The 23,834-nt window shown below is 38.7% G+C and overlaps 3 protein-coding genes across 3 annotated transcripts in view; all 3 read right to left on the reverse strand.

Moving 5' to 3' along the window:
• Nucleotides 1-23,834, reverse strand: part of LOC307100480 (olfactory receptor-like protein OLF4) — a gene marked incomplete at both ends in the record, with an annotated part of 45,798 nt that overhangs the window by 16,490 nt on the left and 5,474 nt on the right. The window lies entirely within an intron of this gene.
• Nucleotides 2,815-3,783, reverse strand: LOC307100245 (olfactory receptor 7A17-like; the record flags this gene model as incomplete). Its single annotated transcript, XM_079772633.1, has 1 exon — nt 2,815-3,783. The coding sequence occupies one exon, from the start codon at nt 3,781-3,783 to the stop codon at nt 2,815-2,817; it is 969 nt and encodes a 322-aa protein (XP_079628759.1).
• LOC307100246 (olfactory receptor-like protein OLF4) lies at nt 10,986-11,963 on the reverse strand (the record flags this gene model as incomplete). Its single annotated transcript, XM_079772634.1, has 1 exon — nt 10,986-11,963. The coding sequence occupies exon 1, from the start codon at nt 11,952-11,954 to the stop codon at nt 10,986-10,988; it is 969 nt and encodes a 322-aa protein (XP_079628760.1). The 5' UTR covers nt 11,955-11,963.

Here is a 23,834-nt window from a genome sequence, read left to right on the forward strand (position 1 = left end):
ATTTAACATTTTATTTGTCCCTTACCATATCAGGTTGAAGTTAATTATTCCACAATATCTACAGAAAGAAGAAAACTGAAGCCAGGTGGATTACATTTTTAACAATAACATAATGCACTAAAAACTTGTTATGTATCATCTCAAGTTATGTACAAATGGACCCACCCACTATATATTATTAATTTATGTATGGCTTCTTCATTCTGCAAATTGTACATTTAACCTTTGTGCAGCTTATTGTATTCCATTACAGTCCAGTAAATTATTGAGAATTAAAAATTTTCGTGATGTATAACTCATGTCAGACCAAGAGCACAGGCAGCTGAATCACACCAGACTCCAGAGGTAAATATATATTACTAGAGGCCTGGTGCATGAAATTTGTGCACTTTGGCCGGGAGGTGTCCATCAGCCCACTCTGCACCTTTTCCAATCTGGGACCCCTTGGGGGATGTCCGACTGCTGGTTTAGACCAGGAGTTGGACATCCCTCTCACATTCCGGTACTGCTGGCTCCCAACCTCTTGCCTGCCTGCCTGCCTGATTGCCCCTAACCACTCCCCTACTAGCCTGATCAATGCCTAACTGCTCCCCTGCTGGCCCAATCACCCCCAACTGTCCCCCCTGCTGGCCTGCTCATCCCTACCTTTCCTCCCCACTGGCCTGCTCACCCCCAACTGCCCCCCTGCTGGCCTGCTCACTCCAAACTTCTGCCCCTGCTGTCCTGATCACCTCCAATTGACCCCTAATGATGGTCTACTCTCCCCAACTGCCCCCCTGCTGGTATGCTTACCCTCAACAGCCCTGCCTCCCACCAGCCTGATCACCCACAACTACCATCCCATCCTGGCCTGATCACCCACAACTGCCCTCCCCTCTTGGCCTCTCCGCCTTTACCTTGGCCCTGCCACCATGGCTTTGTCCAGAAGAATGGCCAGAAGGTGTCCTGGAAGGTCTCCCAGTCTAATTAGCATATTACCCTTTTATTAGTATAGTTAACTGGAAGAGAGCAAGGTCTCATGTATAAGTATAGGAACTGTGATATTAAATTAAGGCAATTCACACTTGATAAACTTTTTTTACATAAAGTGTAAGATCAAGACACACATACACCCCCATGGATCTCTATCTCTATCTATAATCATATCTCTATCTCTATCTCTATCTTTATCTCTATCTCTATCTCTATATCTATATCTATATCTATATCTGTATCTGTATCTATATCTATACCTTATCTTTATCTATATATATCTGAGTAACCAATTAGCTAATAGTGTGAAAATGAATGTATTTTTAATGTATTTTTAATATTTGGTATATATATATATATATATATATATATATATATATATATATATATACCATAACAAATTGGATAAAGAAAGAAATGCAATACATTATGAAAGAGGTTTAGAAACATAATGTAGTAACTAATGATGAGTCCAGAAGTGATCAGAAAAACTCCTACGTAAAATCCTATCTTATTATAAAGGCATTATATTAAAACAAATACTTTTAGGGTGGCTTGTTATTCAGAAATAAGTAACTGATACAATAATAAAAGAAAAGAAAACAGATCAATTAAAATAATATTATTTTCCCAATGTAGGCATTTATACAGATATTTGAAGATGGCATTCATATTATACTGTTAATAAAGTTTATTTCAGATAACTGCAACAAAAGTGACTCCACTGAGATTCCCTTGTAGGTAATCTGAAGACCTTTAAAGAATATGCATGTTTGTATAAAACCTATGGCTCTGAGTCACAGAACTGGACAGCAATTCAAGCTTTCTGGTGAGTCATCCTTTGCTCACTTATGTACACATATGACATATCTATAGATCGCATTGTTTATATAATAGATGATAATGATATGGTTCATTCCCTATTTCTTTAGTGGTTAAGACAATTTTTAGAGTAGGAGGAGATGCTTCATTTAAAATAACAGAGGGAATCCTATTTATAAGCTGCAATGAAAGTTTCCAAGTGGAAATAGGAAGATAGTTCAATAGGAAACATCAATACACCTAACAAAGCACCACAGTGATAAATCCTTTATACATGGACATCGACCTTACATACATCAATGATTAACTTACACCATGAAAAAAAAAGTTGGCATAGCAATAAATGTATGCCTTAAAATTTTGCTTCCTTATACTTAAGGTCATCTCTGACTCTAAGGGCATATTATCTCAAAGAGTTAGGACCAGAATTGGAGATTGTCAGCTTACTGATTGTCAGTTTACTAATGACTATGGTAAGAATGTGGACACAAAGCTAAATAAGATACAGGATCCTAATGAGGGAACACAGCCAGATGACCTCTTATAACACACACAATATGTTAAAGTCTACATTTTCAGAAAGAGCAGGTATGGTAGTGATCTACAAAGAAATGATGTACCAAAAGGATTAAACAGTGCTCTTATATTTTCTTCTTCTATGAAATGATAGAAATGGCTTTGATTATCAAGTAGTACAACTACTCTTTCAGTAAAATTAAAGAAAAATTAATCAGTATGATAGATTTCATTTCAAAAGAAATTATTCTTAAGACATCCATGTAGACTCATGTGATGAATTGGAATTTCCAAATATTTCATCCAAGGTTGGGAATCAATTTGGAAGAAGAGAAAAATAACAAAGGGAAAGCTGTTAGGTATCACAAAATCAAGAAATTAATAAAGTGATTCAAATAAAATATATAGAAAAAGAAAATCCAGAATATGAACAGAAAGTAAATAATGCTTCCACAACTAGATAAAATATCACAACATCTGGCTCTGAGGCTTTTAGTCCAGCTGTCATGTGAAGTTCTTCAACCATAGGACAACTGGACCTTTTATAACTACCATCCCAAGAAATCTTTTCAGAGCCCTCTTTATGTCCTTGTTCCTGAGACTGTAGATGAAGGGGTTCAACATGGGTGTGAGCACGGTGTACATCACTGAAGTTGTTGCATTTGAGTATGAGCTCTGGGTAACAGCAGAACTGAGGTACACTCCTACGCCAGTTCCATAAAAAAAGGAGACAACCGAGAGATGAGACACACAGGTAGAAAATGCCTTATACTTGCCCTGAGCTGATTGCATTCTACATATGGAAGACACTATCTTAGAGTAAGAGTAAAGGATACAAACAAAGGGACCACCACCCAGGAGGACAGCTCCAAAATACATCACCATGTTGTTAAGAAAGTTGTCAGAACACGCGAGATGGATCATCTGATTGAGTTCACAGAAAAAGTGGGGGATTTCCAACTCTGGACAGAAAGACAGTTGCAACAACACTAAGCATTGTAACAAGGAATGCAGGGCACTTATGATCCAGGGCACCAGAACCAGCAGTCCACAGAGCCGGGGGTTCATGATGACCATGTAGTGCAGGGCGTGGCAGATGGCCACAAACCGGTCATAGGCCATCACGGTCAGGAGGAAGTTGTCCAGTCCCGCAAATAGTAGGAAAAAATACATCTGGGTGATGCAGCCTTCATAGGTTATGGCTCTGTTTTGTTTCTGGATGTTCCATAGCATTTTTGGGATGGTGGTGGAGGTGAAACAGATGTCTACCAAGGACAGGTTGGAGAGGAAGAAGTACATGGGTGTGTAGAGGTGGGAGTCTGAGCTGACGGCCAGGATGATGAGCAGGTTTCCCAACACAGTGATCAGGTACATGGAGAGGAAAAGCCCAAATATGAGGGGCTGCAGTTCTGCTTCCTCTGATAATCCCAGAAGAAAAAATTCTGAAAATTCTGTGACGTTCCTAAGTTCCATGTGCTGGAGGTGACTACCAGGATATAGGAAAAGTGATATTTACCAAAACAAGCATTGGTAACAAGCATAAAAGCTGCCATCTATATTGCAGAATTAAGGAATTAATGTCGCAATTGGGTGTATGGCATGGTCTCCTTTAGGACATCCCTAGTGCCATTTCTCATTAGAATTTCCTTTTCCATGAGAAGGCACATGAAGAATTCTTGGGTCTTACTCGATTCTTTCAGTGCAAAAAATAAAAGTAAGAAAGCAATACACAAGCTTTAGGCTCAGCACGCTGACTATAGTTAACAATACTGTATTGTGTATTTGAATGTGGCTAACGTGTAGATTTTAGTTGTCCTTATTACAAGAAAAAAATTGTAACTCTGTGGTGACAGATGTGAAGTTGACATTGTGGATGACATATTGCAATATGTGCAAATACAGAATCATTGTGTTGTTCTCCTGAAACTAAAATAATGTTTATGTCAGTTATACGTTAATTAAAACTTTAAAAGCCAAAGGAAAAGATCCAGTAAGACTGACTTACAGATTGGACCACATGAAATTTATGAACTTCATTCATTCTCCACAGAACATTTATACATATATAAAAGAACGAATGGAAATCAGTTTGTGTAACACACTCTATTACTTTGTTAGGAAGAATCCAATAACAAAGAGAATAAGAAAATATAATAAACAATATTGTGATAGTATGAAAGGTGACAGATGATCATTAGACTTGGTGTAGCAATCACATTTCTAATGTATATAAATGTTGAATCACTATAGTGTACACCTGACCTGTAAGGAATATATTATTGTATACAAACTATAGTTAAACAAACAAAAACAGAATAAAAACACTTTGATAACACAATCAAAAGCAAAGAACTTTTAGTGTCTAATATAGTGACAGTTATATTGGATGTCAACTATATTTTAATTAAAAATAAATTAATATTCAAGTAAAGCCAAAAACTTCTGCATTCAAATTTTAATAATACTGTAAATGGCTTACCAACCCATAAATTTCATTACTCATTCTTATAGGTAAAGAAATAATTACAAAGTGAATCTCATTACCTTACTCTTTTTCATCTACCAAGTAAATTTTTGAAATGTGAATAGCCAAGGAGAGAGAACATACTGTGAAATGTATGTCTCATGCACTGTGATTGCAAGGGTGTATTTGCAGCCTTCCTTGGTCTGGACCATTCTCTCATGTATGGAAACATAGTCTAATATGCCCCATCATACAATTTTAAAAACTCTCTCACATCAATGTATATTCCTCCACAGTTCATAACCTGTTTGTCTATTCCTGTTAGTTGATAAAGTCCTTGAACTTATGTCCTACTTCTACTGGAAGGACTTTACACCTCCAATGCCCTTTCTTAATTTGTCTTCTATTAGTACCATTTATTTGTCAACATGGGCACCTGCATTACTAAGTGCAGTGTTCACTTTCCTTTGAGCATCATGAATAAATACATTAATGTATTAGTAAAGCCAGCCGACAACCACAGTAATTACTGGTACCTGCGCTATGTTCTAAGGTAACTTCAGGTACAAGTTCTTGGCTTCCTATGTCTCTGATCCTCTCCTGCCATGTCTGTTGGGCTCTGGGACTCACCTGCATGGGAACTCTGAGAGGAAGGTTTCCCTGTGAAGGTCCAAATCCTTGCCTGGGTGGTTGGTGATGCAGACCAGAGCTCTGTCCCAGACAAGACAAGCATTGGTCTCCCAGACAGATGTAGGACTTCAAAAGCAACAACCACGTTCCTTTCAACCAAAGGTTGCACATGGTGAGAGTCTGCAGTAGAGTTCCGATTTACGTGCTCTTGGTCTTCTCATTAGGCACTCTTATTTCTTGTTACTCTTACCTGTAAGCACAGGATTCCCCTGGGCATACTGGTCTGGACAGAATGGAAACTCTTCCTGCTGATTCTCTGTTCCCAGGAGACTAAGTAATAAGCCAGGTGAGTGCAGTCGTGATTAGTCCTTCATTAAATGCCCTGCTTCCTGACATCTACATCTTCCAGCGCCTCCTCTTAACTCTGAGTTAAAGTATCTAAATGAATGGACCTCGAGGGTATTATGCTCAGTGAAAGACAAATACCATGTAATTTCACGTATATGTTGAATCCAAAGAGCAAAAATAAAATTGAAACACACTCATGGACATAGAGGACTGGCAGTTGCCAAATGAGAAGGGGCTTGGAGATTAGGAGAAGAAGGGATTAAGAAGTAAAATAGTAGTTACAAAATAGTCATAGGCTGTATAGTACAGCATAGAGAATATAGTCAATAATATGGTAATGATTATTTATGTGGCCAGTTGGATACTGAAAATATCAGGGGAACACTTTGTAAAGTATGTGATAGTCTAAGCAATATGTTGTAATCCTGCAACTAATAAAAAATATTGGAAGTTAACTGTATTTGAAACAAGTCTAATACTGAGAAATTTGTCTGACTGGTCTTTGGGTCTTCAAAGCATAGATTTTTGGTGGGGATACAACCCCTGATATCTCTAGAAATTGACTATTTCCTTTTTTATGAAATGGGGGATATTTGTTCCTTTCGTATAGAACCTTGGGCTCTATACTATTTGTTTTCATGACAAAACAATTATGAATTTCACAGATATAGCACAAGTTAGAAACTGCCATTTAGTCCCTCACTATAAAATTTTTATTAAATATAAGGGATACATTTAGATTTTATGCACCATAACCCAGTTTAGCACATTACAACAATTGCAAATGTATGTTTTACCAACATGCATTTTGTGAGGTAGTGCATCTATACTAGTAAACTACCTTCTCCAATACAGAAATGGGGCAGAAAGGGATTTAATGTTTTGCTGAAAGGTAGAAGCCAAGAAAGGGAAGGGGTTTTGATTGGAATCAATCAGGACACTTCCAGTTCTGAGATTCTGGGGCAGTGGTTCTCAAACAGAGATGACTTTGTCCCTGGGGATATTGTAATGTCTGAAGGGAGCCTGGTAAACACCTAGGATTCACAGGACAGCACCCAGCAGGAATAGTTATTCAGCTGCAATTGTCAATAATGAAAAGGTGAGAACACCGATTCTAGACCAGCACCTCTCTATTTTTTAGGCAAACAGATCACCAAAGTTTGTAGCTCAAATGCAAATTTTGATGGATCAAGTCTCCAGGGGGCCCAGAGACTGCATTTCTGACAGGCTCCAGGTGATTTGATGCTGCAGGTCCTCCTGGTCTGTGGACCACACTTTGAGTAGGTGGGCTGTGGCTGTGTGTCGGAGTCTGGTGTAGGTAATTTTAGGTCTTCTCCACCAGGATTATTTTGAGTATTTAACTTTGAAAGACAAGTTTTTCTTTCACTCTAAAGGGGGGGATAAATTTTGTGTTTGATTCTTTTATATTAGGGTTCTTGGTGACATCAAATAATTTTGACCCGAAAAAGGCTTTGTAGTTGGCAGAATAAGGGCCTCAAAAGATGTCAACATTCTAAAATTCAGAGAACCTTGGAATATGATATCTCACAGAGTAACTGAAATAGTAGAAATAAAATTATTAGCTAAATAGATTAGCTCAGTTTACCCAGGTTGGACTAATGTTATCACAAGGGTCCTCTAAATGTGGAAGAGAGTAGAAGAAGAATTGGAGTCAGAGAGACATTTGAGGATACTGGTATTAAAGATGGAGGAAGGGCCTTGGGCCAAGGAATGCAGGTAGATTCTAGAATCTGGAATATGAATTGAGAATAGGAAAGGTTTTGGAATGGGATTTGAAAAGGATTTCATTCTACCCTGGATCAGGCAGAAAATCCAAGCCCAGCAGTCCTTTTGTTCTAAGCCCTTTATTACCCATTTCAGGCATCTGCTCTCTAGAACTTTACGATTGAAAATGTTTTGTTTTAAGCCACTAGTGTGGTAATTTGCTACAACAGCAATGGGAAACTGATATAAACATTTATCCAGTAAAATATTGTTAGATGGAACTGAAGTTAAGCCTTGCAAATCATTCAGCTAGCTTCCTGTGGGCCAAGGTATTTTGGCTTGAAATCCCACATTACATAGAAAAAATTAGTGCTAACTTAAAGCTATTGGCCCCATACATGGTATAAAAAAATTTTCCACCACGTAAATGTAAATGTGGTTTTGACCTCGTGGCCTTTCAGGCATTAAGATAGAATAAATAATTCATTAAAATTAAGGTCACACATTTCACTTTAAATCTGTGTCAAATTTTCTATTTTTTTTATCTTTCATGTTAATTCACACATTTCTTTTTTATTTATATACCAGAGGCCTGGTGCACGAAATTTGTGCACGGGTGGTGGGGTCCCCTCAGCCCAGCCTGCAACCTCTCAAGATCCAGAACCGCTGGTTCCTAACTGCTCACTTGCCTGCTGCTTGAACACCACTAACTTCCCCCTTGCTAGCCTGATTTCCCCTAACTGCCTCTGTTTCCCAGCCTGATCACCCCCAACTGCTGCCCCCCACCAGCCTGGTTGCTCATCACTGCCCCCCTCTGCCAGTCTGGTTGCCCCTCACTGCCCCCCTCTGCTGGCCTGGTTGCCCCTCACTGCCCCCCTCTGCTGGCCTGGTCTCCTCTCACTGCCTACCCCCCCTTGCCAGCTTGGTTGCCACCAACTACACCCCTGTCAACCTAGTTGCCCCTCACTGCCCCCCTTGTCAGCCTGGTTGCCCCATGCAGCCTGCTGTTCAGTCATTTGGTCACCCCTCACTAATCCGCATCAGCCTGTTAGCCCCATGCAGCCTGCTTTTCGATCGTTACTGTGAGGGCATCCTGACCAATTTGCATATTACCCTTTTATTAGTATAGATTCTTCAAATTTATCTCAAGGTTTATTTCATAACGATAGATAGGATTATGAATGAGCATGTGTGCATGTACATATATATGTGTTAGTGTGTACATGAAATATATGTACAAGTGAACACACTTACACACACTGCTCATGCTTGAACATTTTCTTTGGACTCACCAAAGTATTTTTAACATTTTATTTATCTCTTGCAACATCCCTTTGAAGTAAGGTTTATTATTCCACATTACCTTCAAAAAGAAGAAAACTGAAGACTGGTAGATTACATTTTTGACAGTAACATAATGAAGTTGAAACTTATTGTGCATCATCTCAACTTATAAATGGACCTACTCACTATATGCTTTTAATTTATATATGGCTTCTTTTTTAATATATGGGTTTTTTATTTCAGCAAGTTGTATATTTAAAATGTTTTCAGTTTGTTTTATGCAATTATACTTCAATAAATTAATTAGAATTAAAAATTTTAGTGATAGATAATTCATGTCAGATCAAGAGCACAGGTAGCTGCATCACACAGGACAATGGTGGTGAATATATCTTATAACTGGGAAGAAAGCAAGGCTTCATATATAAATATAGGGACTGTGATGTGAAATTTAGGCAATTCACATTTGACAAACTATTTTTACATAAACTGTAAGATCAACACAAACACACACATATGTATGTATTAAACGTCACATATTGATTGAAGAAAGAAGTGCAATACAGATGCACAAAACATCATTAGAAAGGTTTAGAAACATAATGAAGTGACTCATGATGAGCCCAGAATAGATCAGAACAATGTCCCACCATACAATCCCATTTGATTATGAAGTCATTATAGTCAAACAAGTCCTTTAGGATGACATGTTATATAGCAATAGCTATCTGATACAATGACAAATCTGAGATCAATTATAACCATATGCTTTCCCCTATTCTAGGCATTTGTACAGATATTTGAAGGTAACATTCATGATTACTCTGTCATGGAAGTTTATTTCAGATAACTGCATTAAAATGTAACTCCAGCCCTGACTGGTTTGGCTCAGTGGATAGAGCGTTGGCCTGCGAACTGAAAGGTCCCAGGTTCGATTCCGGTCAAGGGCATGTTCCTTGGTTGCATGCACATCCCCAGTGGGAGGTGTGCAGGAGGCAGCTGATCGGTGTTTCTCTCTCATCAATCTTTCTAACTCTCTATTCCTCTCAGTAAAAATAAATAAAATATATTTTTAAAAAAGTAACTCCACTGAGGTTCCCTTGTAGGTAACCAGAAAAGTTTGAAAGTATATGCATGTTTGTGCAAAACTTATGACATAATCACAGAACTGGACAGGAATCCAACCTCCCTAGTGTGTCATTCTTTGGTATACATATATGACATATCTATAGATCACATATTAGTGTACATAATGAATGATATGGTTAATTCCCTAACCATTGAGTGGTTATGACAATAGTTAGAGCAGGGTGAGATGCTTCATTTAGAACAATAGAGGGAATCATAGTGGAAGCAGGAAGATAGGTCAACAGAAAACATCATTATGACAAGCAAAGCATCAAAATAATAAATCCCTTTACATATGAACACTGACCTTACATACAACAATAAGTAAGCATACACCATGAAAAAATAGTTTGCATAGTCATAAATGTATGACTTAAAGTTTTGCTTTCTCATACTTAAAATCATCTCTGACCCGAAGGGCATATTATGTCAAACAATTTCTAGATATTTGTGTTCCAACATTGACTAGAATAGGAGACATGTACTAGTTTGTCAGTTTGTCAATGACCAAGGTAAGTATATGGACACCAAGCTAAATAAGATAAAGGGTCCTCACGAAGGAAGAGAAGCCAATGAGCTCTTATAACACACACTGTCTGTTAAAATCTACATTTTCTGAAAGAGCAGTTATGGTAGTGATATATGAAGAAATGGAGTACGAACAGGGTTAATCTGAGCTCTTATATTTTCCTCTCCTATGAAATTATATAAGTGGCTTTGGTTAGCAGGTACAGTTTATTTCAACTGAAGTAGTACAATTTGTGGGTTTTTTTTTAGTAAAATGAAAGAAAAATAACTCAGAATGATAAATTTCATTTCAAAAAAATGTTCTTAAGAAATCCATGTAATCTCATGAGATAAATGAGAATTTCTAAATATTTCATCCAAGGTTGGGAATCATTTGGGAGAAGAGAAAAACAACAAGGGAAAAGCTGTCAGATATCACAACATCAAGAAATTAATAAAGCAACACAATTAAATTATATAGAAATCATAGAAAAAGAAAATCCAGAATATGAACAGAGAGAGTACATTCTACTTCCACAACCAGTTGTAAAAATCACGACATCTGGTTGTGAGGCTTTGAGTCCAGCTATCATGTGCATTTCTTCAGCCCTAGGACAATTGGTCCTTTCATAAATGCTATCCCAAGAAATCTTTTCAGAGCCCTCTTTATGTCCTTGTTCCTGAGACTGTAGATGAAAGGGTTCAGCATGGGTGTGAGCACGGTGTACATCACTGAGGCTGTTGCACTTGAGTGTGAGCTTTGGGTAACAGCAGAGCTGAGGTACACTCCTAGGCTTGTTCCATAAAAAAGGGAGACAACCAAGAGGTGAGACGCACAGGTAGAAAATGCTTTATACTTCCCCTGAGCTGATGGGATTCCACAGATGGAAGACACTATCTTAGAGTAAGAGTAAAGGATACCAACAAGGGGACCACCACCCAGGAGGACAGCTCCAAAATACATCACCATGTTATTAAGAAATGTGTCAGAGCTGGCGAGTTGGACCATCTGATTGAGTTCACAGAAAAAGTGGGGAATTTCCAAATCTGAATAGAAAGACAGTCGTAACACCATTAAGCATTGTAACAAGGAATGCAGGGCACTTATGATCCAGGGCACCAGAACCAGCAGTCCACAGAGCCGGGGGTTCATGATGACCATGTAGTGCAGGGCGTGGCAGATGGCCACAAACCGGTCATAGGCCATCACAGTCAGGAGGAAGTTGTCTAGTCCTGCAAATATTACGAAAAAATACATCTGGGTGATGCAGCCTCCATAGGTTATGGCTTTGTTTTGTTTCTGGATGTTCCATAGCATCTTGGGGACGGTGGTGGAGGTGAAACAGATGTCTACCAAGGACAGGTTAGAGAGGAAGAAGTACATGGGTGTGTGGAGGTGGGAGTCTGAGCTGACGGCCAGGATGATGAGCAGGTTTCCCAACACAGTGATCAGGTACATGGAGAGGAAAAGCCCAAAGATGAGGGTCTGCAGTTCTGCTTCCTCTGATAATCCCAGAAGAAGAAATTCTGAAAATTCTGTGACGTTCCTTAGTTCCATGTGGTGGAGGTGACTACCAGGATATAGGAAAAGTAACCTGACTAATTTTCCAAAAAGCAAGCGTTAGTAACCTAGCATAAAAGCTACCTTCTATATTTTGGAATCAAGGAACTAATTTCAGTATTTGGTGAATGTCTGGTCTCCTTTAGAATATCTCTAGTTCCATTTCTCATTAAAATTTTCTTTTCCATGTGAAGATGCATGAAAAATTCTTGTGTATTACTCAGTTCTTTTAAGAAAAAAAATAAAAAAAGGGAATGGTTCTGGTGTAACACGGCCATCATAGTTAATAGTACTATTTTGTGTACTTGGAAGTAGCTAGAGTGTATATTTTAATTGTTCTTATGACAAAAAATATAGCTATTGTTGTGACAGATGTTAACTAGACATACTGTGGCGGTCATAATGCAATATACACAAATACAGAATCATTATGTGGTACTCCTGAAACTAACAGAATGTGTTATGTAAATTATTCTTCAACTTAAGAAATTATTAAAGCAATGGAGGGAACATTGTAGGACTGATAGTTTGGACCACACAAAACTAATGAACAGTATTCATTCTCCACAACCTTTTATAATACATGTAAGAACTAAATGGAAAACAGTCAGTTTGTGTAAAATCTCATTTAGAAAGAGTCCAATAAAAAAAAATTGAATAAGAGAATATAGCCAAAAATATTGTGATAAGTCTGCATAGTCACAGACGATTACTAGACTTGGTGTGGCAATCACATTGTAATGTATATAAATGTTGAATTAATATGTTGTATACCGGGAACTAGTTTAATATTGTATACAAACTATACTTACATAAAAAATGAAACTATTCAAAAGGAACGAACTATCATGGTACAACACAGTGAACGTTATATTGGTTGCCATCTATACTTTAATTTAAAATAAATTAATAAACAAGTAAAGAAAATAACTTACACAAACAAATTTAAACACAGACTTAATACGGCTTACAAACCAACAAATATCATTACTCACTGTTATAGGTAATGAAATAATTACAACGTGAATCTCATTATCTTTCTCATTTTCACCTACCAAATAAAACATTTTTAATGTGAATAGCCAAGGTGAGAGAACATACTGTGAAATGCATGTCTCATGCACTTTGATTGCAAAGGTGTATTTGCAGCCTTCCTGGGTCTGGATCTTTCTCACCCATATAGAAACATAGTCTAATATGCCCATTCATAAAATTTAAAAAATGCTCTCACATCAATATATATTACTCCATAGCTAATAACCTACTTGTCTATGCCTGTTAATGGATGAAGTCCTTGAACTTATGGTCTACTTCTGCTGGAAGGACTTTACACCTCCAATGCCCTTTCTTAATTTGTCTGCTATTAACACCATTTGATTGTCAACATTAAAACTTACATTTCTGACTGCATTGTTCACTTTCCTTTGAGCATCATGAATAAATACATTAACATATTCGTAAAGCCAGCTGACAACCACAGTGATCACTGGTACCTGGGCTATGTTTGAATGGTTCTGTGGTGACTTTATGTATAAGTTCTTGGCTTTCAGTCTCTCTGATCCTCTCCTGCCATGTCTTTTGGGCTCTGGGACTCACCTGGATGGGAATTCTGAGAAGAACCTTTCCATGTGGGGGTCCAGATCCTTGCCTGGATGGTTGATGATGCAGACCAGAGCTCTGTCCCAGACAAGACAACAAGGCGTCAAGCATTGGTCTCCCAGACAGATTTAGGACTGCAAAAAAAAAGACCAAGTTCCTTACAACCAAAGGTTGCACAGAGTAAGGGTCAGCGATAGAGCTGCTATTTACGTGCTCTGTGTCTGATCATTAGGCACTCTTACTTCTTGTTACTCTAACCTCTAAGCAGAGGATTCCCCTGGGGACACTACTCTGGACACAATGGAAATTTTTCCTGCTCATCCTGGGTTCCTGGGAGACAATGTAATAATCCAGGTGAGTGCAGTTGTGATTAGTCCTTCATTAAATGCCCTGCTTCCTGAAGTCTATGCCTCCCACAACCTCATGTCAATTCTGAGTTAAAGTTTCTGAATGGATGAAACTAGAGGGTATGATGCTCAGTTAAATAATTCAGTCAGAGAAAGACAAATGCCACATGACTTCACATATTTATCTAAGATAAAGAGCAAAATAAAGAAAAAAAATTCCAACAGACTCATAGACAAAGAGAACAGTCTGGTGGTTGCCAGAGGGCAGAGCAGGTTGGGGAACTGGGATTAAATGGTAAAGGGATGAAAAAGAGAAAATTGGTAGTTATTAAATAGTCATGTGGGAACTGGCTGGCTTGGCTCAGTGGATAGATCCTTGGTCCAAGGATTGAAAGGTCCCAAGTTTGATTTCTGGCCAATTGCAAGGGATTTCTTTCCAGGTTTGATCCCAGCTCCTGGCTGGCGTGCGTGCTGGAGACAACTAATACATGCGTCTCTCTCACATGGATGTTTCTCTTTCTCAGTCTCTCCCCCTCCCTTTCACTCACTCTAAAAATCAATGGGACAATATCCTCAGGATGAACAACAACAACAAAATAGTCTCAGGAATATAAAGTACAACAAAGGGAATATAGTCAATAATATTGCAATAACTATGTATGAGGTCAGTTTGGGACTGAAATCAGAGGGGGACACACTAGGTAAAGTATATGACATTCTAACCACTATATTGTACACCTGAACCCAAAACAAAATAATACTGAAAGTAAACTGTATTTGAAAAAAGTCTAATACTGACAAATTTGTCTGACTGGTCTTTGGGTTTTCAAAGCATTGATTTATGGTGGGGACACAACCACTGATATATCTAGAAAATTACTTTTTCCCTGTTTAAGAATTGGGAGATATTTGTTTCTTTAGTATAAAACCTTGGGTTCTATACTACTTGGCTTCATGATGGTTTAGCCAAAACAATTATAAATTTCATAGTTAAAGCCTAAGCTGCAATTTAGTTCCCCACTATAAAATGTATATTACATATAAGAGATACATTTAGATTTTATGCACCATAACCCAGGTTAGCACATTATAACAATTGCCAAATGTATGTTTTGCAAAAATGCATTTTGTGGGGTAGTACATTTAGAAACTACCTTCTCCAATACAGAAATGGGGTGCAGCAAGATTTCCTTGTATATATATACTAGAGGCCTGGTGCACAAAATTCTTGCATGGGGAGGGGAAGGGGTCCCTTAGCCAGGCCTATACCATCTCCAATCCAGGACTCCTCGGGGAATGTCTGACTGCCGGCCGTGAGACATCCATCTCCCAATCCGGGACTGCTGGCTCCTAACCGCTCACTTGCCAGCCTGCCTGATCACCCCTAACCGCCTCTTCCTGCTGAACTGATCACCCCTAACTACTCCCCGCTTCTAGCCTGATAACCCTCTTTGCCCCCTGCCGGCCCCATCACCCACAATTGCCCACCCCCGCTGGCCTGATCACCCCCTAACTGCCATCTCCTGCCAGCCTGATCGCCCCCTAACTGTTCCCCTGCCTTCCTGATCGCCCCAACTACCTCTGCCTTGGCCCCCACGGCTTTGTCCAAAAGGACATTCAGAAGGTCTTTGGCTGTCTGGTCTAATTAGCATACTATCCTTTTATTAATATAGAAGACGAGAGGCCCCATGCAGGGATTTGCGTACCTGTTCGGTCCCTCAGCCTGGCCTGTGCCCTCTAGCAATCCAGGACCCCTAGGGGGATGTTGGAAGCCTGGAGCACAAATTTGGCCTGATCCCCACAGGCCAGGCTGAGGGACCCTACCTGTTCATGGATCCATCAATAGGCCTCTAGTATCCATATAAGATCTTTGGTTAATCTCTTTCTGCCCTCCACCTCCCCTCTTCCCTCTGAGAGTTATCAGTCTGTTCCATGTTTCCCTGCCTGTGCACTGAGTATCTGCCCTCTGGTGGTCAGTGAGTGTCATAGTTACTGTTTCAACAGCCAAATTGTCACTTAGCCTTATATATATTTGTGTGGTTTTTTTTTTTTTTTAATTTATTTCAGAGAGGAAGGGAGAGGAAGAGAGAGATAGAAATATCAATGATGATTCTCTACGGGGATCTTCTACATACCTCCTCCAGGGATTCTCCTGTACACCCACTACCAGGGATTGAGACTACAAACTGGGCATATGCCTTCACTGGAAATTGAACTATGACATCCTGGGTCAACATAGGGAGCAACAGTGGGATTTAATGTTGTGCTCAAAGGTAAAAGCCAATAAAGAGATGGAGTTTTGCCGAGGCTGAACAGCAGACCCTGAGCAATGGATGAATGTTTATTCTGACACACGAGTGCTGTGAAAGAGAGGGCTAAGTGACTGCCTGTCTACAGGAAACACACAGCCTTATTCACCTGTCTCTAAAGGCTCTTATTGTAACAGCAGTTAGGATAAAATTTAACTTTTATATACAATCAATAGGGTAAGTATTCTTGGGAGGACATGTGTCTGCAGTGTCCTTTAAGCAAGGACACCTAAAGATTAAGAATAAATATTCCAGTAAACAAAATAATCCAATAAAAAAATGAGCAAAGGACCTAAATAGACACTAATTGAAAGAGACCATAAAATGGCCAACAGTCATATGAAAACATCAAAGTCACTAATCATTTGAGAGATGCAAATCAAAACAACAATGAAGTACCATCTCACACCTGTCAGAATGGCTATCATCAACAAATCAACAAATGACAAGTGCTAGAGAAAAGAGGACCCTCGTGTACTGCTGGTAGGAATGCAGAGTGGTGCAGCCACTGTGAAAAACAGTATGGAGTTTCCTCAAAAAGTTAAAAATGGAACTCCCATTTGACTCCATAATCCCACCTCTAGGAATATATCCCAAGAAATCAGAAACACCAATTAGAAGGGATATATACACCCCTATGTTCATAGCAGTACAATTTACAACAGTTAAGATTTGGAAACAGCCTAAGTGCCCATCAGCAGATGAGTAGATTAGAAAACAGTGGTACATCCACACAATGGAATACTATGCTACTGTAAAAAAGAAGGAATTCTTACCATTTGCAACAGCATGGATGGACCTGAAGAGCATCATGTTAAGCGAAATAAGCTGGTCAGGGAAAGATAAATATCACATGATATCACTCATATCTCTCTATATAAAAGGCTTATATGAAAAGTGACCCTCAGAAGTTCGACCAAGAGACAGGGAGTTCAATTTTTTGCTACGACATGTGCTGACCACCAGTGAATGGCGAGGAATGGAGGAAGTCCTCAGCTGGCAGCTGGAATCTGGGGAAGGAAGGCCCCAGTTGGCAGTCAGAAGGCCCCCATTGGCCCTGTTCACCAGCCAGGCTTAGGGATCCTACTGCGTACAAATTTCATCCACCAGGCCTCTAGTGTGGGATACAATGAACAACATAAACTGATGAACAAGAATAGATCCAGAGACAAAGAAACACCGAACAAACTGTCTAACCTCAGAGGAAAGGCAGGGTAGGGGGTGGAGATAAGACATCAACCAAAGGACTTGTATGCATGCATATTAGCATAACCGATGGATAGGGACACTGGGGTGATGGGAGCTTGTCCTGGAGGGTAGGAGTGGCCAGGTGGGGAGAGGTTCATTGGGGGGAAAAGGAGACATATGTAATACTTTAAACAATTAAAAAATAAAGATTTCTGTAAACACCCGAGGGTCTGCATGTACACAGACTTGTTTGGAAAGGTCAAGGAACAATTAGGAGCTGTTGCCTTCAGTCAACTCCCCGAGGCTGGAAATTTCTTCTTACAAACTTTCCAACCAGGTCTTCCTTGCTCCCCGAGGGTTTTGATTGGAATCAGTCAGGACACTTCCAGTTCTGAGATCTGGGGTAGTGGTTCTCAAACAGACATGACTTTGCCCCAGGGGATATTAAAATGTGTGAAAAGAATCATCACCATGTTATTAAGAAAGTTGTCAGAACAGGCAAGTTGGACCATCTGTTTGAGTTCACAGAAAAAGTGAGGGATTTCCAAGTATGTACAGAAGGTTAGTTGCAACAGCATTAAACTTTCTAACAAGTAACGCAGAGCACTTGGGATCCAGGACACCAGAACCAGCAGTCCACACAGCCGGGGTTTCACGATGACTGTGTAGTGTAGGGGGTGACAGATGAAGACGAAGCAGTCATAAGCCATCACAGTAAAAAAGAAGTCATCCAACACTGCAAAGAGTGAGAAAAAATAAATCTGACTGATGCAGCCTTCATAGGTTATACATTTGCTCTGTGTCAGGATGTTCACAAACATCTTTGGGACGGTGGTGGAGGTGACACAGATGTCTACCAAGGACAGGTTGGAGAGGAAGAAGTACATGGGTGTGTGGAGGTTGAAGTCTAAGCTGATGGCCAGAATGATGAGCAGATTTCCAAGCACAGTGATCAGGTACATGGAGAGGAAAAGCCCAAATATGAGGGGCTGCAGTTCTGGTTCCTCTGAAAGTCCCAGGAGAAGAAATTCTGACACTCCTGTAAGATTCCCTGGTTCCATGAGGTGGAGGTGACTTCCAAGAAAGAAGAAAAGGGCATGAGGACTTTTCATACAATCTAGTGTTACTCACGTGGCTCTAATGCTACAGTGTGTCTCCCGCAGTCAAGAAATTAGTTTCAGTATTTTGGTCTGGATTTGGTTCCATCTAGGACCTTCCTGTGTCATTTCAGAGTAGGGATTTTTATCCCAATCTCCTTTTTCCTAAGATGTCAGGTATACTAGAGTTTAATGATACGTTTTTCATGCATTTCAGGAATATGAACTGAGTGCTGACTAGGCTTTCAGCACTGTCTGGGTTTTGAGTAGAGGGTGCTGAAGAACAAAAGTATCTTCAACTCAATCTGGGGGAAAGACTATTGAAGCAAATAATAGAAATATATAAAAATAACATTACAAATTGTAGGAGAGCATACGAAGAAAATGAGAGCAGGTCTAGAGGAGAACATGACGAGGGCATTCTCTTTTTTATGGGTATTTAGGCAAAATCTGCAAACAAAATGACATTTGAGCGCAGAACTCAAGGAAGAGAGGGAGGGAGATCAAGGCCCTAGGGAGGAGCTGATGGGGTTTAGTGATCTGCTCAAAGTTAATATCAGAGTATGTGATGGGCCTTGCGTATAATTTAGTCAATCTGTCTCAACCAGAAATGTTTTTACCCTGAGGGTGTCTGGCAGTGTCTGAAGGGATACCACTAAATATGTACAATTCACAAAAAACACCCACCTCAGTTATTATCCCTCCCCAAATGTCAATGGTAAAAGGTGAGAACACCTAGTTTAGATCAGCAGTTCTCCAATTTCAATGTTCCTATGCAGTCCCCAGGATTCTGGCTCAAATGCAGAATTTGATGCAGCAGTTCTGGAGGGCTCAGAGACACTGCATTTCTGACAGGCTCCCTGGTGGTGTGATGCTGCAGGTCCTGGCCTGAGGACCACTCTCTGAGTAGAAAAGCTGTGGTTCTGTGTTAGAGTTAGCTGCAGGTAGTTTTTGTCTTATGATCCAAGTATTGTCTTTGCATGGAGTTTTAAAGGAATAGTTATTCACTCATTCTAGAGGCTTTGATTAAATATTTAAATATTTGTTTCCTTTGTATAAAGGTCATTGAATGACACAAAATAATACTGAAAAATGATTTGTAACAGATAGGATAACAACCTCTAAAAGATGTCCACATCCTAATCCCCAGTAGTTTTAAATATGTTATTTTTTATAGCAAGGAAAAATTAGGGTAGCAGATGGAACAGGGTTGTTAATTGGCTGACTTTATTTTATTTTATTTTATTTTTCTTTATTCTCAACCTCTCAGAATGGAAAACAAAATCTAAACACTAGCTAGAGAGGACATATAGACCCGGAGGTCAATCCAGAAACAATGCCACCCAGAGGCTGAATCACAAATTGACTCTTGTATAAACACAAATAAAGGAGTATAAGAAATAAAGACATACTGCCCCTTGAAAATCAGGACTGTGGCCTACAACACTGAGGAGCAGTGGAATGCAGAGAACTTCAATACTATACTGACTAAGAGACAGGCGTGCCAAACAGAACAGTAGAGGCAGTGAATGACCTTCACTACTGCACATATTTTTTTTCATTTTTTACTTAAGAAACTAATTTTTTCTTTTTCCTCACTTGATTTTACCTTTTTAATTATTACATTTTTATTTTCAATAAGTATTATTACTACTACTATTTTACCTTTTTTAAAAAAGTGTCATTTTATTTTCTCTTTATTTTACTTTGGGATTAGTGTTCTACATTCTATTTTCATCTTTCCTTTAGCATCATTTTACTCTATTTCAACTTTACCTTTATGCCAACACTCTCTTCCTCACTTTTCTTCTTTTGTTGTGCTGTTTTTCTTACCCTAGTCTTGCTTTAGATTTTCCCTATTCCTTCTTTTTACCCCCTGTTAAAATTTCACCCTACTTATATATCTATTTTCCAATCCCCTGCTCCAGGTCCATACACACCTCTCTCTTCTCCTTCTTCAGTATCCCCCCAATTTTTTTCTTTCTCTCTGTCCTTTTGTTGTGGTTTGCTTGATTGTTGATTATATTGGGATTTTTTTATGCTTGTTTGTGGGATTGTTCCACTTTTTGTTTTTGTTTGTTTTTTTTGCTTCTGTTTTTCCTTGCCTTGCTTGATATTAGTTGTTGTTTGTAGTTTGATTTCATCTCTAGGTATTTGTTGCTGGCATTTGTAGGGATTAGTGGCTGTTCTATTGGAGTTTTCTACCCATATAAATAGTTTTTTCCCCTCTTCTTTCTTATTCTCTTTATTTTCTCTTACTTTTTTTTCCTTTTCCCAATTTTATTTTTGCACTCCTTTTTTTTTTTCTCTTCTTCTTTCTTTCTCATCTTCTAATTCACCTTTCTCTGATGGTCACCTTTATTTGGGGTTATTAATATCATGAATACATTTGTGTTCAGTGCCTTGTGCATTGTGCTTTGTTGTGTTCTATTTTGTGCCTTTAAATCAACACAGGAAGAGAGAATTACATAACCAGACACCCAGAGAAGAGAGATCATGGCGAGACAAAGAAACAACCCTCATATGAAAGAAAAGCAGGAATCACCAGTAAAGGAAGTAAACAAAATGGAGGCAAGCCACCTATAAAGAAAGAATTCAGAGAAATGGACATAAGTTGGATGAAAAGAATAGAAGACAAATTCAACAATATGTATAAGAACCAAGAAGAAATGAAGAAGAACCAAGAAGAAACGAAAAATGACATTGCTGCTATAAAGAACTCAATAGAAAGCATCAACTGTAGACTAGAAGAAGCAGAGGACCACATCAGTGTGCTAGAAGACAATGTAGGAAAAAATACCAAAGCAGAGCAGCTTCTAGAAAAAAAAAATTTAAAAGCAGGAGGAGAGCCTAAGGGAACTTTGGGACAACATGAAACAAAACAACATCTGCATAATAGGAGTTCCAGAAGGAGAGAAAACTGAGCAAGGAATAGAAAACCAGTTTGAAGAAATAATGACAGAAAACTTCCCTGATACAGGGAAGAAAAACCCACACAAATCCAAGAAGCTCACAGAGTTCCCAGCAAAATGAACCCCAAAAGACTGATGCCAAGGTACATTATAATTAAATTGGCAAACACCAACGACAAAGTAAGAATCTTAAAAGCGTCCAGAGAGAGACAGAAAATTACATACAAAGGATCCCCCATCAGACTAGCGAACTGATTTCACAACAGAAACACATCAGGCCAGAAGGGAATGGAATGAAATATACAAAGTCATGCAAAGGAAGGGTCTGAATCCAAGAATACTGTACTGAGAAAGGCTTTCAATTGAAATTGAGGGTGAAATCAGGAGCCTCATAGACAAAAAAGGACTAAGGGACTTTATTACCACCAAGCTAGCAATGCAAGAAATGATAAAGAGACTGCTATAAAAAGAAGAAATAGGAATGCCCAATCAAAAGACATAGGGTAACTGATAGGATAAGAAAACATGACCCATATATCTGCTATCTACAAGAAACCCACCTCAGAAAAAAAGATGCACACAGACTGAGGGTGAAGGGATGGAAAAAGGTTTCTCAGGCGAATGGAAATAAAAAAGAAGCTGGGGTAGCAATACTTCTATCTGACAAATTAGATCTCAAAGTGAAGGACATAAAAAGAGAAAAGGAAGGCCACTTCATAATACTAAAAGGAGCAATCCAAAAAGAAGAAATAACTCTGGTAAACGTATACGCACCAATTACAGGAGAACACAGATACATAAAAAAACTCCTGGAGGATGTCAAGGGAGAGATTGACAACAATACAATCATAGTAGGGAACTTTAATACCCCACTGTCACCATTGGACAAATCCCTAAACAAAAAATCAGCAAAGAAACATCAATCCTAAATGATTCACTAGACCAGATGGAATTAATTGACATCTTCAGAATATTTCACCCCAAAACTACAGAATATACATACTTCTCAAGTGCACATGGGTCATTTTCAAAGATAGACCATATGCTGGGACATAGGCAAAGTCTCTTCAAATTCAAGAAGATAGAAATCATATCAAGCATCTTCTTAGATCACAATGGTATAAAACTGGAAATCAACTACAATAAAAACAATCCAAAAAAATCAAACACATGGAGGCTAAATAACATGCTATTAAACAATGACTGGGTTATCAAAGAGATCAAAGAAGAAATAAAAAATACCATGGCTACAAAAAACAATGAAAACACAACAATCCAAAATCTATGGGACACAGCGAAAGCAGTCTTAAGAGGGAAGTTCATTGCTCTACAAGCCTACTGCAAAAAAACAAGAAACAATGATAATAAATTACCTAACCCTACAACTCAAAGAGTTAGAAAAAGAGCAACAAGAAAAACCCAGTGTAAGCAGAGGAAGGAAATAATAAAGATTAGAGCAGAGATAAACAACATAGAGACAAAAAAAAACAACAACAAACAAAAACAAAAACAAAAAAAACAACAAAAGATAAAAAAAGCCAAGAGCTGGTTCTTTAAAAGGATAAACAAGATTGATAAACCTCTAGTCAGGCTCACCAAGAAGCAGGGAGAGAGGACCCAAATAAACAAAATCAGAAATGAAAGAGGAGAAATAACACCAGATCCCACAGAAATACAAAAGATTGTTAAAAAATACTATGAACAACTCTATTCCAACAAACTGGGCAACATGGAGGAAATGGACATATTCCTAGAAAAATACAACCTTCCAAAACTCAATAAGGAAGAATCTAAACATTTCAATAGTCCAATAACTGTGGAAGAAATTGAAGCAGTCATCAAAAAGCTTCCAGCAAACAAAAGCCCATAAGGCTTCACAGGGGAGTTTTACCAAACATTCAAGGAAGAACCAAAACCTATCCTCACCAGACTATTCCAGAAAATTCAACAGGACAGAACACTTCCAAGCTCCTTCTATGAAGCCAGCATCACCCTAATACCAAAACCAGATAAAGACAACACAATGAAAGACAATTATAGGTCAATATCCCTCATGAACATAGATGCCAAAATCCTCAACAAAATTCTAGCAAATCGAATCCAACAGTACATCAGAAAGATCATACACCATGACAAAGTTGGATTTATCCAGGGGATGCAAGGATGGTACAATATCTGCAAATCAATAAACATGATACATCACATAAACAAATTGAGAGATAAAAATCACATAGTCATATCAATTGATGCAGAAAAAGCATTTGACAAAATCCAACACCCTTTCTTGATAAAAACTCTCAGCAAAATGGGAATAGATGGCTCATACCTCAACATAATAAAAGCTATATATTATAAACCCACAGCCAACATCATACTCAATGGGCAAAAATTAAAACCATTTCCCCTAAGAACAGGAACAAGACAG

This window comes from Cnephaeus nilssonii (assembly GCF_951640355.1).
Source record: "Cnephaeus nilssonii genome assembly, chromosome: 5".
NCBI lineage: Eukaryota > Metazoa > Chordata > Mammalia > Chiroptera > Vespertilionidae > Cnephaeus > Cnephaeus nilssonii.